Here is a 16133-nt window from a genome sequence, read left to right as displayed (position 1 = left end):
GCTGCTGGTGGTCACAGGCAGTGGGACCCCTCGGGGAAAACAGGGTGGTGTTGGCTGGCGTTTGGGAGCCTTCTGGCCAGTGACACCTCTCTAGGGAACAGTGTGCACCAGGGACGGGGTAGCAATGCTCAGAGCAGCTGCATCCACAACAGCAAAAACTAGAAACCAAGTGTCTGTCGGAAAGAGGATGGACAAGCCATGGAGTACTATACATGCTAACAAAATGATTAAATGAGCCATATGCACCATCAGGTGACTCGTAGCAACTTGCTGCTGAGGAAAAGAGTTGCATGGAGCATAATACAATCCTATATCGCTAACAAAAAAAAAAGCAAACAATGTATTGTTTTGAGATACTAGTGTTAGGAGGATAGGAGAGAGCTGTGGTTACGGGGGCGGGGGGAGGTGGGGGTGGCTGGAGAAGGAGCCCCCAGGCAGGTGGACACATCGGTCACCACACCACTACACTGCATCACAGGCACACCGTGCTATATTTTGCGAATATCAAGTACGATATAGCTGTGAACATGGGAGGAAAAGTCCTGAGACTTACACAGTCCAAATGGAGATCAGCCTGCCTCCGACCACAACGGGAGGGGACCCTGGGGTCTCTGCTTCCCTCTGCCACCAGGCCAATGCTGCCTGGTGCATGGTACAACCAGCCTGCTCCCCACCCGGGCCTGGATGGACAGAGGCCCAGGGTCCCCCCCCACCCGTGGCAGTCCTCTGCACCCTTTCCCCAGGCCCCAGACACCCCAGGAGCACACAGCAGAATTGACTTCTGCCTCCTGCAGGCTGGGAACCACCATCCGGTTCCTCCCTAGGGCTTGGGGAGGGCCCCTTTTCAATTCTCACTCCACGGGGGACCTCATTCCACCTTCTTTCCAGAACAATGTGGCCACTTACCCACATTGCTCAGTGCAGCCACCTTAGTCATCTTCAGGGCCCCCAAACTCTTCTCTTCTAGCGAGAGGGTTATAGTTAGTGTCCCTGATTTTATTTACCCTGCCAAGGACTCCAAGATGACCTTCTGGTCCCTCTCTCTGTAGAACAGAGCGGGGAAACCCTTACATCTTCTGCAGGCAACCTCCTACAGGGTGCTGCTATTACAAATTCCAAAGAAATTACAACAGTCCCTGATTTTTATTCCATACTACTTCTCTTTGAAGAATCTGTAATCCACCAACAACGTGGTATTAAGTTCATGTATTAAAATTTCAGCAAATAGGGGCGCCTGGGTGGCTCAGATGGTTAAGCGTCTGCCTTCGGCTCAGGTCATGATCCTAGGGTCCTGGGATCGAGTCCCACATCGGGCTCCCTGCTAGGCGGGAAGCCTGCTTCTCCCTCTGCCTCTGCCTCTCTCTCTCTCTCTCTCTGACTCTCATGAATAAATAAATAAAACATTTAAAAAAAAATTTTTTTTTCAGAAAATAGTAGGCCTGTCCCCAGGTTCCCCAGTTCTTCTACCCAGAGGTACTAATTGTTACCTACCACACACACACACACACACACACACGTGCACACACACGTACACACACGTACAGTCTGTTTCCTAATGTATACAAGATGGGAGTATATCAGACACACTTCTGTTGTGCTTTAAAACAATCTGAATATGCATTGTAGATTGCCCCAGACCAGTATATAAAGAGCTAGTTCCTCATTTCAATGGCTGCCTGGTAGTTCGGGGTCTGGCCGTGGTATATCAGTGAACAGCCCCCTAGTAGTGGATGTATAGGTGGTCTCTGATCCTTTGCTATGGCGCTGTAATGAATACTGTTGTCCAAATATCTTTACTTACATGTGCGAGTGCATCCTTGGGATCAGTTTTGGGAAATGACATTCCTACTCTCTCTAAACCTCACACCACCCATCACTTCATTTTATAGATGAGAAAATGGACATTCGGAAAGCAAAATACTCAGTCCAAACGGAAATAGGTTTTGAACCTGTGAAGTTTATTCACATGGCGTGGGTTCTGAGGAGATGAAGAGCCCCGTCAGGGTGGTTCCCCTCCCTTGAGTTCACCTCTGTCCGGAAGGGAGTGCTCTGTGGCCCCGAGGGAGGCCGCTCGGAGCCGGGCTGTAGAGGAGGCCTCTGGAGGGGTGGGCAGCGCAGGTGCGGGTGGGGACAGCGGGAGCACCTGGCCCAGGGAAGCGGCGGCTCACTAGCTTGAGTTCCCAAAGTTGGCTCAGTAGAGGCGGTGGCGGCGGAGGGCTCAGGCAGGACAGTGAAGTAAAATCTGGGGCCCCAAGCCTAGAACAGCCACACAGAACCCCACGGGTCCAGAGACGTCGGCTGGGGCCACGACCAAGACTGCTCCCAGCCCAGACCTGCCCTGGGACCCCACACTGAGCCTCTGCTGCCCTCCCAACCGCCACCCCCTTATGTCCACGTCAGAACCCCAACAGGGTTCCCGCGCCATGCCTCAGACATGGCCAGGACTTGGTCCACCAGGCCTGCACAGACACTGAGTGAGTGTCATCCTCCAGTCGCTGGACGGCCACCAGCAGGTACACCAGCATTGTATGGCCACTTCCCCTGTGAGGCCACTGCTCCTCTCCTGGTCTGTCTTTTCCAACAGCTACATCAGCCTTAGAGTTGGAGGGAGGGGCTGAGGCAGTCACAGTGGAGCTGGGGTCCTTGGGAGGTGGGGTGGATGCCCCTCCCCACCAACTGGTCACGGAAGCCCTGCATTATGTCACAGCTGGTGTGTGATGGCCCAGGGACAGCCCGGATCTGAGTTCCAGTTTAGGGCGAGTATGTGAAATGTTCGTGTGTGGGGGTCTTTCCAAGGGTGTCTGGGTGTTTCAGTGTGTGTGCCCATGTGTAGGGGGTACATCTGTTAGCACATGGTCAGGCTAGAAGTGGCCAGTGCGAAGTCCCCCGTCAGTGCCTCCACCCTCAGAGCAGGCTGCAAGGAGACCAGAAACTTGCGGGCTCTTCTTCTGTTTTGCCTCTGCTGTGTGGAAGGGTGTTGGCTAAGCTACCTGCTCAGGCCTGTTTCCCTACGTGTGGACAGGGCCCTCTTCAGGTGAGGCCAGGGCCTGCCCACCCGAGGGTCCTGTGCAGCCTCTCCCACAAACTGCTTTGCTGTGGGAGGGACCACTGGACTTCAGTGTCTCCTTTCTGGGCCTCGGTTTCCTCAGCTTGGAAGTGGAGCCTGCTGGGAGAGTCACGTGAGTGTCTGTGCAGAGCTGGGTGCAAGGCCAGCAGCTTGAGTGTGGTTGGTGGGCCACAGCAGCTGTCTGCATCCTGGGCCTGTGACTTACCCTCTGACTGGAATGGATCTCGTTGGCACCAACGTCTTCTGCAGGGGCAGCTGATCCCTCAGTGAGGTGGTCATCTTTGTGACCTCCCAGGGCTTCAGGAACTCTGCAGTAGGTTCCGTCAGCCAAGAGAACCTGCAATGGGCACTTGGCATCTTTAGCGAGCCTGCAGCCACCAGCCATATGAATAGTTCTCGCTCATCTGGAACTTTCTACTTGCCAGGCATCATTCTAAGTGCTTTATCAACATTAACCCGTATGTCAACTCACAACCATTTATAGATGAGGAAATTAAGGCACAGAGAGGTCAGTGACTTGCCCAAGGTCACACAGCTAGGATGCCCTCCAAAGTTGCTACATTTTTTTTTGGTCAGGACCTATCAGTGCATTGATGATGGGATCCAGGACACAGCCTGGCCACACAGAACATTTAGTAACTGCCGCTGGCCGAGGCCCCAGTGCTGCCCAGTCTGGGGGTCTCTACTGATTTCCAAGTGCCCTAGGGCTTTACAAACTACACCCCACCCCAGTCTGACCCCATCACACCTTTGGCAGGGGTAGGTGTTTATGAATGTGCTCCTCAGGTGGTTCCCACGAGGCCACTGACTCAGAGGGAAAGAGCCGGCTACGGCTCTGGGATGGACCCAGGGGTCCCGGGCACCTATCTAGAGGCCCTCAGCTCTGATTGGGATGGGGGTGGGGTGAAGATGAACCCCAGACTGTCACAGAGCTGCTCAGGGAACTCCCTGTGGATGAGAAACCTCATCCCAGGTCCACGCTATACACCCCTGGAATGCGCTTTGGCATGGCCTCAGGGGAGGCAGGACTTGGCCCTAGGGGCCTCGGGGTCTAGTACCTGTATGGAAACTTCCTGGCAAATTTTTCCTGGGCCTTGTTTCTACTCTTCTTATACTGGGGGCACTTCTTGGGCTTCTTCGAGTTCATCACGGAAGGAGGTTAAGCTGTGGCACACTTTTCAGCCGTGGCTGGAAGGCAAGAGGAGGCCCGTCAGAGTGGGGAAGGGGATGGGAGCAGCCAGGCTGGACCTGGACCAGACACTCGGCTTCCCCTCGGGACCGCGAAGGGGACAGAGGACGGGGCCCCTGCCTGCCCCCCAGGGCTGAGTGAGGGCTGGGTCATGCTGGCCCATCACCCATGCCCGGCCTCGCCACACTGTACCAGTCATACACGCTCTCACGTGTAAGTGTGTGTGTGTCTGTGTGTCTGTGAAATTTTATGTGTACAGCTTTGTGTAACTACCACCTGGGATGGTTCTCAACTGAACAGCCCATCCCAAGCTCTGGCAACCACGAATCTGTGTTCGTCTCTGTACTGCTGTGACTTTACAAGTGTTATACCAATGGAACCACGCAGGAGGTATCTTCTAGAGCCTGGCTTCTTTCTCTCAGCATAATTCCCTCAGGAACCAGCCCAGTTGTGCATATCAGCAGGTGGCTCTTCTTTCAGTGCTGAGTAGTATTCTATGGGATGGATGTGCCATGCTTTGTTTAATCCTCAACTGTTGCCATGCTTTGTTCAATCTACATCTGGGTAGTTCCTGGTGTGGGGCTATTATGAATAAAGCTGCTATGAATATTCATGTGCAAGTTTGTGCATGAAAACAAGTCTTTGTTTCTCTGGACTATATAACGGTGAATTGCTGTGGCTTATGATAAGTCCATTTTTAGTTTTAAAAGGAGCCGCCAAACGACCTTCCAGAAGAGCTGTACTATTTTCCATGCCCACCAGCAGTACACAAGTGACTGTCTTTTTAAAGCACCTGGTGCAGATGCAGGTAGGTCAGGGTGTAGGTCCTGCCAGAAATGCCAGCAGCTCTGGCTTGTGGCCTGGCCCCTCAGACCCACCAGGAAGTCTTCCCGACCTTCCACATACTTGCCCACCTGGCAAAGAGCTTTGTTCAAAGTGCAGCTCTCTACACCAGTGCTGGCTAGTGGGGGCCTCCATGGCCTCTGACCCTGGACTGTGACTGTTATAAGGACACTGGGGTCCCTTTCATGGGCCTGGCCCCACAGCCTCCACTATCATGTAAACCCAGGCAGGTCACTATAGACTATAGTCCTCCTCCTGCTGAGAAGCCAGGTGAGGGCCCTGGTCCAGGATGGGCGCCTGTGTCACAGTGGGAGGCACAGGCTCTGGGCTCAGCAAAGTGTCTGCTAAGCTCCATGTGTGACCTCATTTAATGTTCTCCACCTGACAGAGATGACGGTCACCCCCGTTTTCCAGGGAAGGAAACAGGCTCTGAAAGGTTAGGTGCTTTGCCTACATCCCGACCCACCTGGTGAGTAGGGGACAAGGTGGGGTCCAGAGTGGCCACCTGAGCTCTACAGCCTCAAACAGTCCCGAACGGGGCTGGGAGAGGTGACTATACCAGCCATTGACCTGAGGAAGTGGCACCACTACAGGAACCCAGCAGTCTGGAGGAGGCAGGGGAAGGGACGCCCCTCAGGCCCACCCCATACCTACCCACAGACCCCCTAAGCTGTCAGTGTGACCCTGCAAACTGACACAGCTGAATCTGCCTCCCTCAGGGGCAGAAGGGCCACTGCAGAGGCCAGGGCAGGACTCTGACACCATGGCCATCTGTCCCGGGCGCCATCTTGCTCCTGCTTCCCTAGCTGACCTAGGACTGTCCTTCCCAGCCACCCAGGCTGCCTCCCTAAATCCTAGTAGTGACCATGATGGGAGCTTGGCTCAGGGTGCCCTGGCAGTGTCAGGAAGACAGCAGGTATGAGAGCTGCTATGCCCCTTGACCCCCCAAGCCTGGTTCCCCCTGGCTACAACACTCTCTTGGTTCAGTGACATAGAGAGGCACAGGCCTGGGTACACAGAGCCTCCAGCCAGAAAGGAGTGGGTGAGTGGACCATCCAAGCTGCAGGCTACTCACGGGCTCACTTATGTGACGCCAGAAGGGTGGAAGCTGGCCATGGCCCTGGCTGCCATGCTGCCACAGGAGCACTGGCCCTGGGGCCCCAGCAGGCCAGGCCCACAGGATCATTGCGACATCAGAAGCCCTTGAAGTCACAATCAGTGACACTGCAGTTGCTGAACCATGTGGCTCAGAAGCTGGCCTGAAGCCCCTCTAGCCCAGAGTGGCTGTAGAGATGGCAGCGAGTAAGTCAGGGCTTGCTGGCATTCCCACGCTCAGCACCCTGGGTGGAGCATCCACCTGAACATATTCCTTAGCAGGGATCTCTCCCATGCAGATTCTGGGAACAGAAGAGATATCCCAGAAATAGCTAAAACCTTACTTTGGTTGCAGAAAAGTTATCCTGGCTGACTCTGACCTGAGCCTTAGCCACAGCCCAGCAATCATGGGGATGAGGGTTTGAGCCCAGGGGAGTGTGAGAGTTTAGGGCGGGGCCCAAAAAGCCAATTCCCTTTCTCCCAGTCTGGGTCACTACCTTCTGTGTGGCCTCAGGCAAGCAGCTCAGTCTCTCTGTGCCTGTGTCCCAGACTACATATGTGTTTTGAAAAAATCGCTCTGGTGGCAGTGTGGAGAACAAAGTGAACAGGGCCAGGAGTAGGTGTGGGTAGACCAGGTGACCAGCAAAGGCAGTAACACGGATGAGGGGTGGTGGTGCCTTGGAATGAGGTGGTGATGGAGATGGAGGGAAGGGGGTGGATTTGAGAGATTTCAGGTGCCCAAGTTAACACAGAGTGGTGACAGAGGCTGTGGGAGGGCCAACAATGACTCTGGGTTTCTTTTACTGACACTAGATGGGACTGGACTAGGCCTTGGAGGGAGACCATGGGTTCAGCCTTGGTCAGGTTGAGTTTGAGATGCCTTTGAGGCCTCCCTCCACTTAGGCACTTCTACATCTGGGTCTGAGATCCAGAGGGGTGAGGCCTGGGCACAAAGTATGTTTGGGTGTCACTGATGTATCAGTGGTAATTGAAGACAATCATCCGAATGGAAGGCGATGTGGAAGAAGTGAAGAGGGCATTGGCCTGACTGTTAAGATACTCAGTATTTAATGATCAAGTAAATATTTAGTGCCTGTGACCCAGACAGAGGCACGGACAGAGAGCACAAAGTCAGTGGCGTCATGGAAGCCAGGGGATGATTCCAGCTCAAGAGGCACAGACTGGTCAGTGGTGCCAGTGCTGCAGATGGTTGTGACCAGGCGAGAAGGAAGAAGTAACTTTAGGTTTTAGTGCTGTTTTGTTTTATGCAGAGCTGTTTCTGTGGAGGAACGCATGCCAGATTACAAAGAGTCGAGGAATGAGAAGGTGAAGGAGTTGAACTGGAGGTGGTCTGGCTATTTCACCGAGCCATTCTCCGTTCTCTGTTCTGCCTTCGTTCTACTAATGTGATGCATTACATTGATTGAGTTTCTCATTAAGAAGCACCCTGGCATTGTGGGCACAAATCCCACCTAGTCACGACACATAATCCTTTTAATATGCTGCCGAATTTACTTTGATAGTATTTTGTCAAGGATTTTGTAATCTATATTCATAAGGGGTATTGACCTGAAGTTTTCTTGTCTTGTAGTGTCTTTTTTTGGCTTTGCTATGAGGGTAATCATGATCTCATAAAATGAGCTTGGAAGCGTTCCCTCCTTTTCAATTTTTTGGGAACTTTGATGAGGACTGGTGTTAATTTTTTGTAAATGTTTGGTAGAATTCACCAGTGAAGCCATCTGGTCCTGGCCTTTTCTTTGCTTGTGTGTGTGTGTGTGTATGTGTGTGTGTGTGTGTGTGTGTGTGTGTGATTCTTAGGGGTTTGTAATTGCTCTGGATAGAACTTCTAGTACTATGTTGAATACAAGTGGCAAAAGCAGGCATCCTTGCCTTGTTCCTGATCCTAGTGGGAAAATTTTCAGTCTTTTTACCGTTGAGTTGGACATTAAGTGTGGAGTTTTCATATATGGTTTTTATTATGTTGAGGTAGGTTTTTTCTATTACTAGTTTGCTGAGTGTTTTTTTTAATCAGGAAAGTGTGTTGAATTTTGTCAAATGCTTTTTTGGCATCAATTGAGATCATCATGTGGGGTTTATTTTCATTTTTCTTTAATGTGGCATATTTGATTGCCTTTCATAAATTGAACCATTCTTGCATTCCAGATATAAATCTCGCATGGTCATGGCATATAATCCTCTTAATATGCTGCTGAATTCAGTTTGCTAGTATTTCATTGAAGATTTTTACATCAATATTCATAAGGGATATCAGTCTTAGTTTTCTCCTCTTGTAGTGTCCTCTGGCTTTGTTATCAGGGAAATGCTGGCTTCATAGAATGAGATAGGAAGTGTTTCCCCCTCTTCAATTTTTTGGAAAAGTTTGGAAAGGATTGATATTAGTTCTTTAAATGTTTGGTAGAATTCAGTGAAACCATCTGTTCCAGGGGTTTTCTTTGTTGGGTGGTTTTTGATTACTGAATTGGTTTACTTACTATTTATTTGTCTATTCAGATTTTCTATTCATGATTCAGTCTTGGTAGGTTGTGTGTTTCTGGAAATCTGCCCATTTCATCCAGGTTATCCAATTTGTTAACATACAGTTGTTCATAGTATTCTCTTATAATCCTTTTAATTCTGTATAATCAGTAGTAATGTTCCCATTTTCATTTCAGATTTTAGTAATTTGGGGGCGCCTGGGTGGCTCAGTCGTTAAGCATCTGCATTCGGCTCGGGTCATGATCCCAGGGTCCTGGGATCAAGCCCCGCATTGGTCTCCCTACTCGGCCGGGAGCCTGCTTCTCCCTCTCCCACTCCCCCTGCTTGTGTTCCCTCTCTAGCTGTCTCTCTCTCTGTGTCAAATAAATAAATAAATCTTTAAAAAAAAAAAGATTTTAGTAATTTGAATCTTCACTTTTTTTTCTTAGTCAATCTAACTAAAGGATTCACAATCTTGTTGATTATTTCAAAAATCGACTTTTGGTTTTGTTGATTTTCTACATAACTTTCTACTCTGTGTTTTATTTATCTTTATTCTAATCTTTATTGTCTCCTTTCTTCTGCTAGCTTTGGATTAATTTGCTCTGCATCTTCTAGTTCCTTAAGTTACATAATTAGATTATCAATTGGGGATCTTTCTTCTTTTTGAAGATATATAAATTTCCCTCTTTACACTGCTTTCACTGCATCCTACAAGTGTGGTATGTTTTGATTTTGTTTTCATTCATCTGAAGGCATTTCTTAAATTCCCTTGTGATTTCTCCTTTGATTCAGTGATTGTTTAAGAAATGCTGTTCAGCTGCCACCTATTTGTGAATTTTCCAATTTTCTGTCAATTTCTAGTTTCATTCCATTGTGATCAGAAAATACATTTTGTATGGCTTGAATTTTTTAAAACTTATTAAATTTAATAAGACTTGTTTTGTGGCCTAATGCATCTTGGAGAATATTCCAGATACACTTGAGAAAAATGTATATTCTGCTATTGTTCAGTGGAGTTTTCTGAATGTCTGTAAGGTCTACATTTGGTTTATAGTGTTGCTCAAGTGCTCCATATCTTTATTGATCTTCTGTTTAGTTCTATCTATTATTGAGGTAGGGTACTGACTTCTCTATTATAGTAGACCTACTTTGCTATCCAATTTTGTGAAATTTTGATATATTTTTGGGCTCTGTTGTTAAGTGTGTATATGTTTATAATAGTTATATCTTCTTGGAGTGCCTGGGTGGCTCAGTCATTAAGCATCTGCCTTCAGCTAAGGTCATGACCCCAGGGTCCTGGGATCGAGCCCCACATCAGGCTCCCTGCTCGGTGCAGAGCCTGCTTCTCCCTCTCCCACTCCCCCTGCTTGTGTTCCCTCTCTCTCTCTCTGTCAAATAAATAAATAAAATCTTAAAAAAAACAACAATAAAGTAAAAATACACAAATAATAGTTATATCTTCTGGATGGGTTGACCCTTTTATCAATATTTAATGTTCTTTGCCTCTTGTAATCTTTTGACTTAGAGTGTACTTTGTCTAACAATAATATAGCTACCCAGCCCTCTTCAGGTTACTATTTTCATGGAATATCTTCTTTCATCCTTTTGCTTTCAACTTCTCTGTGTTTTATATCTAAAATGAGTTTCTTGTAGACAACATATAGACGGATTATTTTTATACATTTTAAAATAATCTCTGCCTACTAATTGGAGAGTTTAATCTATTTACATTTAATATAATTACTGATAAGGAAGGACTTTCTTCTGCCATTTAGTGTTTGCTTTTTTTATGTCTTATATGTCTTTTTCCTCAATTCCTCTATTACTCTCTTGATTTTGTATTTAATTGAATTTGGTAATGTACAATTTTGGTTCCTTTCTGTCCTTTTCTATATATATTTTCAGTTACTATCTTAGTGGTTACTTTGGCGGTTATGATGAAAACCTTACATTTATAACAACTTAGTATGAATAACAGCAACTGAGTTACAATTGTGCACAAACACTCTGCTCCTATACATCTTCTCCTCTCTTTATACTGTTATTGTCACCCATCACACCATTAACACAGATTTGCAATTATTGCATCATGCATTTATCTTTTCATATAGAAAAAAGGAGGGGTTATAAACCCAAAACACAATCACATTGACCTTAACATTTACTTATATACTTGCCATTAGCATTGTTCTTATTTCTTCCTATAGCTTTGAGTTACTGTCTAATGTCCTTTCAATTTCGCCTGAAAGACCCCCTTTGGCATTTCTTGTAGGGCAGGTCTACGAACTCCCTCTGTTTTTGTTTATTTGGAAATGTCTTAATTTTTCCTTCATTCCCAAAAGATACTTTCGCCAGATATAGAAATCTTGGTTGAGAGTTTCTTTTCCTTTCAGGTCTACAAATATATCATCCCTCTGCTTTCTGGTTTCCATAGCTTCTGATGAGAAATCAGCTGTTAACCTTATTAAGAATCCCTTGAATGTGATGAGTAACCTCTCTCTTGCTGCTTTCAAGATTCTCTCTTTGTCTTTGAGTTTTGACAATAAGACTATCATGTGTGTTGGTGTGGATCAGTTTGAGTTTATCCTGCATTGAGTTCATTGAGGTTATTAGGTATGCATTATCATATTGTAGGGAAGACAGAGCTGCAGTATTGAATTAAGAATATGTAGATTATGACCTGATGAATGAGAGGGCACAAGCCACCCACATGGGGGTCAGCAAGTAGCTCCCTCAGCATCCAAGTTCCCTCTGGATGGGAAGTGAGACCCATGAGGTCATTTTGATTGAAGACACAGTTTCAATACACCCACACAAGAAAGTAGCTACCAGAGTTATTATTACTCAGAGATCCCAGATGTGAGGAGGTGCAACTGAGCCAGTGGAGGGAGGGCAGCTCCCCAGGTCATAAGCAAGCAGGAGATAGAGAGCAGGTAGCAAGGACCTATTACTTACAAGGTGGTTGGGGTGTAGGTCACTTTTTGTGGGCTCAACAATAAAGTGATTACTTTTAAAGGTGCCTGGGAAAAGTAAAACAGGAACTTATGGTGGGCATCCTAAACTCAATTCCTTATCTAAATATCCAGAGTATGGGTGTGTGCAGGGTTATCATACTAGGTAAAATGCCTAAGCACCAACTCAGAAAAACAAAGTTGTTTTCCCCGAATATTCTTTTCCGAATCACATCATGCTTTTCATCAGATTTGGGAAGTTGTCAGCCATTATTTCTTCAAATAGTTTCTGTCCCTTTCTCTTTATCTACTATTGGTAGATAGTTGGTATTCTTTTAAAGATTTTATTTGTTGAGTAATTTCTACACCCAACATGGGGCTTGAACTCACAACCCCAAGATCAAGAGTCGCATGCTCTATGGACTGAACCAGCCAGACATCCCTCTGTTGGTATTCTTGATGGTATCACACTGATACCTCAGGTTTTGGCCTGAGGCATTTTTCTTCATTCTTCTTTTTTATTTTTCAAACTGGATAATTTTGATTGCCTTACCTCTAAGTTACAGGTTAAACTGTGTCCCTTCAAAATTCATATGTGGAAGTCCAAAACCCCAGAATGTGAGTTTATTTATGTGATATAGGGTCATTGCAAATGAAATCAGTTAAGATGAGGCCATACTAGAGTAGAGTGGTCTCCTAACCCAACATGACTTATGTCCATATGAAAAGAGAAAATTTTGGATGCAGACACACACATAGAGAGAATAACATGTGAATATAAAAGCAGAGATTTATAAGCCAAGAAATGCCAGAGATCACCAGCAAACCACCAGAAGCTGACAGAGAGGGATGGAACATATTCTCACTCAGTACCCTCAGAAGGAACCAACCTTGATGACACCTTGATCTCAGACTTCTAGCCTCCAGAACTATGAGATAATAAATGTCTGTTGTGTAAGCCACCCAGTCTGTGGTACGTTATTACAGCAGCCCTAGCAAACTAACACATATCTTTGTTTTTGTTTTTGTTTTTTCTTGAGAACTGGACATTCTAAATATATGATAACTCTGGAAAATACATATTCCCATACTCAGGATCTGCTGATGTTTGTTTGTTGAAGGCTAGACCCATCTGTTTGTGACTTTTCCAAACAATTTGGAAAGTGTGTATTCCTTATTGTGTGTGGTCACTGAAGTTTCTGTTTCCTGTGGTCATCTAGTAACTTGACAAAGATTTCTTTAAGTATCTGGCTTCCAAAGGGGGAAAAATAAAATAAAATATTTAAAAAGTACTGTCTCTTTAAATTCTGTTGTGGTAGGGAAGTTGCTTCAGATTGTGAGGGTTGAATGATCAGCCTCTGTGCTAGCCCCTCAGCAGTCAATAGCAGCAACCAGCAGTCAAAACAAAACAAAACAAACCTGAGTTTTGAAGGACAGGGTCCTTTTGCCCCAGTAAGGCCCACCATGAACACAGGCCCCTGTGCCTGTGGCTGCCTGCTATGGTGCTGGAGGATGCAGGGTGTTAGCCGCTGGAAGCACGGAAACATGGAAATTCACTAAAATTTACAAACCTCTTCACCAAGCTCTCCCCTGGATGCTGTAGGTATTTGATTAGATTCTAGAGTTCCCAAACACTTGCTTCAGACAGTTCCTGCCAGCTCAATTATTGTTTCAGTGGAGGGATGGATTCCTGGAGCGTCCTACTCTACCATTTCCATAATGTCACTCCTGTTCATCTACCTTTATTGCTGAGTAGGATGCATCACTGTTTGTTTAACCATTAACCCACTGTAGGACATTTCAGTTGTTTCCATTTTGGGGTTATTATGAATAAAGCTGCTATAAACAATCATGTACGCATGGAGATGAATAGAAGTCTTTGTTTCTCTGGGATAAATGCCCATCCAATGGGTTTTTAATTTCTGCTATCATATTTTGCATTTCTAACAAATGTCCTATGGTTCTCAGAATGTTACTTCTGAAGGAAAGTCCTATTCTCTGTTCCTGAGTGGAATGCATTATCTCTGAGCATATGTACAGTCTCCATTTCTTTCAAGCCATGTACTTTGTATGATTTGTATGTTCATGTTAAATGTTGGAGATTAAAAAGATGTTTCACTTTGGGGATGAGGAAACTGTTCTTTATCCTGATTCCAATGGTGGTTTTACGAATGTTTGAACCAAAAAAAAAAACAAAAAAAACTTCACTTTGTTGTAAGTAAATTATGCTTCAATTTAAAATTTTTTTTCTCAAGTTTGAAAGCTCTGAGCTTGTGTTTACAGCTTACTGAATTTGGACTTCACTGTCCAATTTTCTAACTGGGAAGTTCATTTGGGGACCCTTATTCCGTATCTTTAGGTCTTTTTCTATGGGCTGTCAGAGTCCCCTGAGAAATCAGACTCTACCAACCTCTGGCCAGAGAAGGGTAAAGGGCTGGTTGCCAGAGTTCCAGGAGCTCAGTGGGAGATGTGTAGGATTCAGTATGTATTTTCTCACTTCAATATTGTGCTGGGATAGCACACCTTCATTTGATCTCAGTGCCCCTAGTGAAGAGGCCTTTGGTTTTAAACATTTCCAGAAAATAACCTTCCAGATATTTGCCAGTGTGTAGAAAGTGCTCTGTAGAGTGTCCAGAGGTGAAAGTCTCATTATTTCTTAAATGGATTTTTGGCCTGCTTGATGTCAGCTGGCCCCCAAAGCCCCTCCAGACATACATGGTGTCACTAACCTTTGATGACTTTGATGAGAAGCCAAGCTGGTTTCTTGACTTTTCCCTTATGTGCTTATAAAATTTTTTTAAACCCATCTATGTGCTTTTCTTTCCAAAATTTCATTTTTATTTGCCTCTGTTGCTATTCTGAGGGAAATTAAATAATACCTAAGTAAATGAGGAGACAACCTTGTTTCTGGACTGGAAGATATTTTTTTAAGATTTATTTATTTATTTGACTGAGTGAGAGAGCACAAGCAGGGGGAGTGGCAGAGGGAGAGGGAGAAACAGGCTCCCCACTGAGCAGGGAGCCCAATTAGGGGCCCTATCCCAGCACTCTGGGATCATGACCTGAGCTGAAGGCAGATGCTTAACTGACTGAGCCACCCAGGTGCCCCTGGAATGGAAGATTTAATATTGCTAATATGACAATAAAATATTCCATAGGCTTAGTGCAACCCCTATCAAAATCCCATCAGATTTGTACAGAAATAAAAAAGCTGATTCTAAAATTCACATGGAATTTCAACGGGCCCCAATTAGCCAAAATAATCCTGAGAAAATAAAACATACTTGAAAGACCCATAGTTCTTGATTTCAAAACTTGCTACAAAGCAACAGTAATCAAAACAGAGTGGTACTGGCCCTGGGAGAGACAAAGATCAAGGGAATAGAATTGAGAGTCCAGAAACAAACCCCCAGTTACAGTCCATTGATTTTGACAAGGGTGCCAGGACCACTTGGTGGGAAGAGCATAGTCTCTTGAACAAATGGTGCTGGGACAACTGGAAGTTCCACATGCAAAGGAATGAAATTGGGCCCTCACCTCATATGATATACAAAAATTAACTCAAAGTAAATCCAAAACCTAAATATATCTAAGACTCTTATAAAGTGTCTTCTAGGGGCATCTGTGTGGCTCAATGGGTTAAGCGTCTGCCTTTGGCTCAGGTCATGATCTCAGGGTCCTGGGATCGAGCCCTGAGTCAGACTTCCTGCTCAGTGGGGAGTCTGCTTCTCCCTCTCCCTCTGCCCCTATACCCCACTCTTGTTCTCTCTCTATCTCTCAAATAAATAAATAAAATCTTTTTTTTAAAAAAGTCTTCTAAACTATAAAACTCTGAGAAAAAACATAGGTGTTGCTCTTTGTCACCATGGGTAAGGCAAGGGCTTCTTAAATATGACACCAGTAGCATAAGCAGTCAAAGAACAAACAGATAAATTGGACCCCATCAAAATTAAGACCTTTTTTCTTCAAAGGACACTATCAAAAAATTAAAAAATAATCCATATAAGGGGAGAAAATAGCTGCAAAACACATATCTCATGATGGTTGTTGAGTTCAACAACAACAAGACAAACCATTAATTTAAAAATGGGCAAAGGACTTGAATAGGTGCTTCACCAAAGCAGAAGTACAAGTAGGCAACTAGCACATAAAAAGATGCTCAACATCATTAGACATCAGGGAAATGCAAACAAAAACCACATGAGATACCATTTCAGGCCCATTCAGATGGCTATTATAAGAAAAAGAGAAAGACAAACAAGTGTTAGTGAGGATGTGGAAAAATCAGGACCCTTGTGCATTGCTGGTGGGAATGTAAAATGGGGCAGCCTCTGTGGAAAACAGTTTGGCCGCTCCTCAAAAAGTTAAACATAGAGTTATCATATGACCCAGCAATTCCACTCTTAAGATACCCCGAAGAATTGAAAACAGGGACCTAGAATGATACTCACAGTGGAGGTTCACTGAAAAGTTATTCACAATAGCCAAAACGTGGAAACAACTTGTGTCC

At 45.5% G+C, this 16133-nt stretch overlaps 1 protein-coding gene across 1 annotated transcript; it reads right to left on the bottom strand.

Annotated features, from left to right (window-relative positions):
* Nucleotides 1–1921: 1921 nt before the first annotated feature.
* Nucleotides 1922–4214, bottom strand: CUNH3orf22 (chromosome unknown C3orf22 homolog). Its single transcript, XM_032412161.1, has 4 exons — nt 4126–4214; nt 3273–3404; nt 2169–2256; nt 1922–1978 (listed from the first exon to the last, which is right to left on the bottom strand). The coding sequence occupies exons 1-4, from the start codon at nt 4212–4214 to the stop codon at nt 1922–1924; spliced, it is 366 nt and encodes a 121-aa protein (XP_032268052.1).
* Between the last annotated feature and the right edge of the window lie 11919 nt (nt 4215–16133).

Source organism: Phoca vitulina, unplaced genomic scaffold (genome assembly GCF_004348235.1).
Source record: "Phoca vitulina isolate PV1807 unplaced genomic scaffold, GSC_HSeal_1.0 scaffold13, whole genome shotgun sequence".
Lineage (NCBI taxonomy): Eukaryota > Metazoa > Chordata > Mammalia > Carnivora > Phocidae > Phoca > Phoca vitulina.
This window is presented reverse-complemented; position numbering and strand designations above follow the sequence as displayed.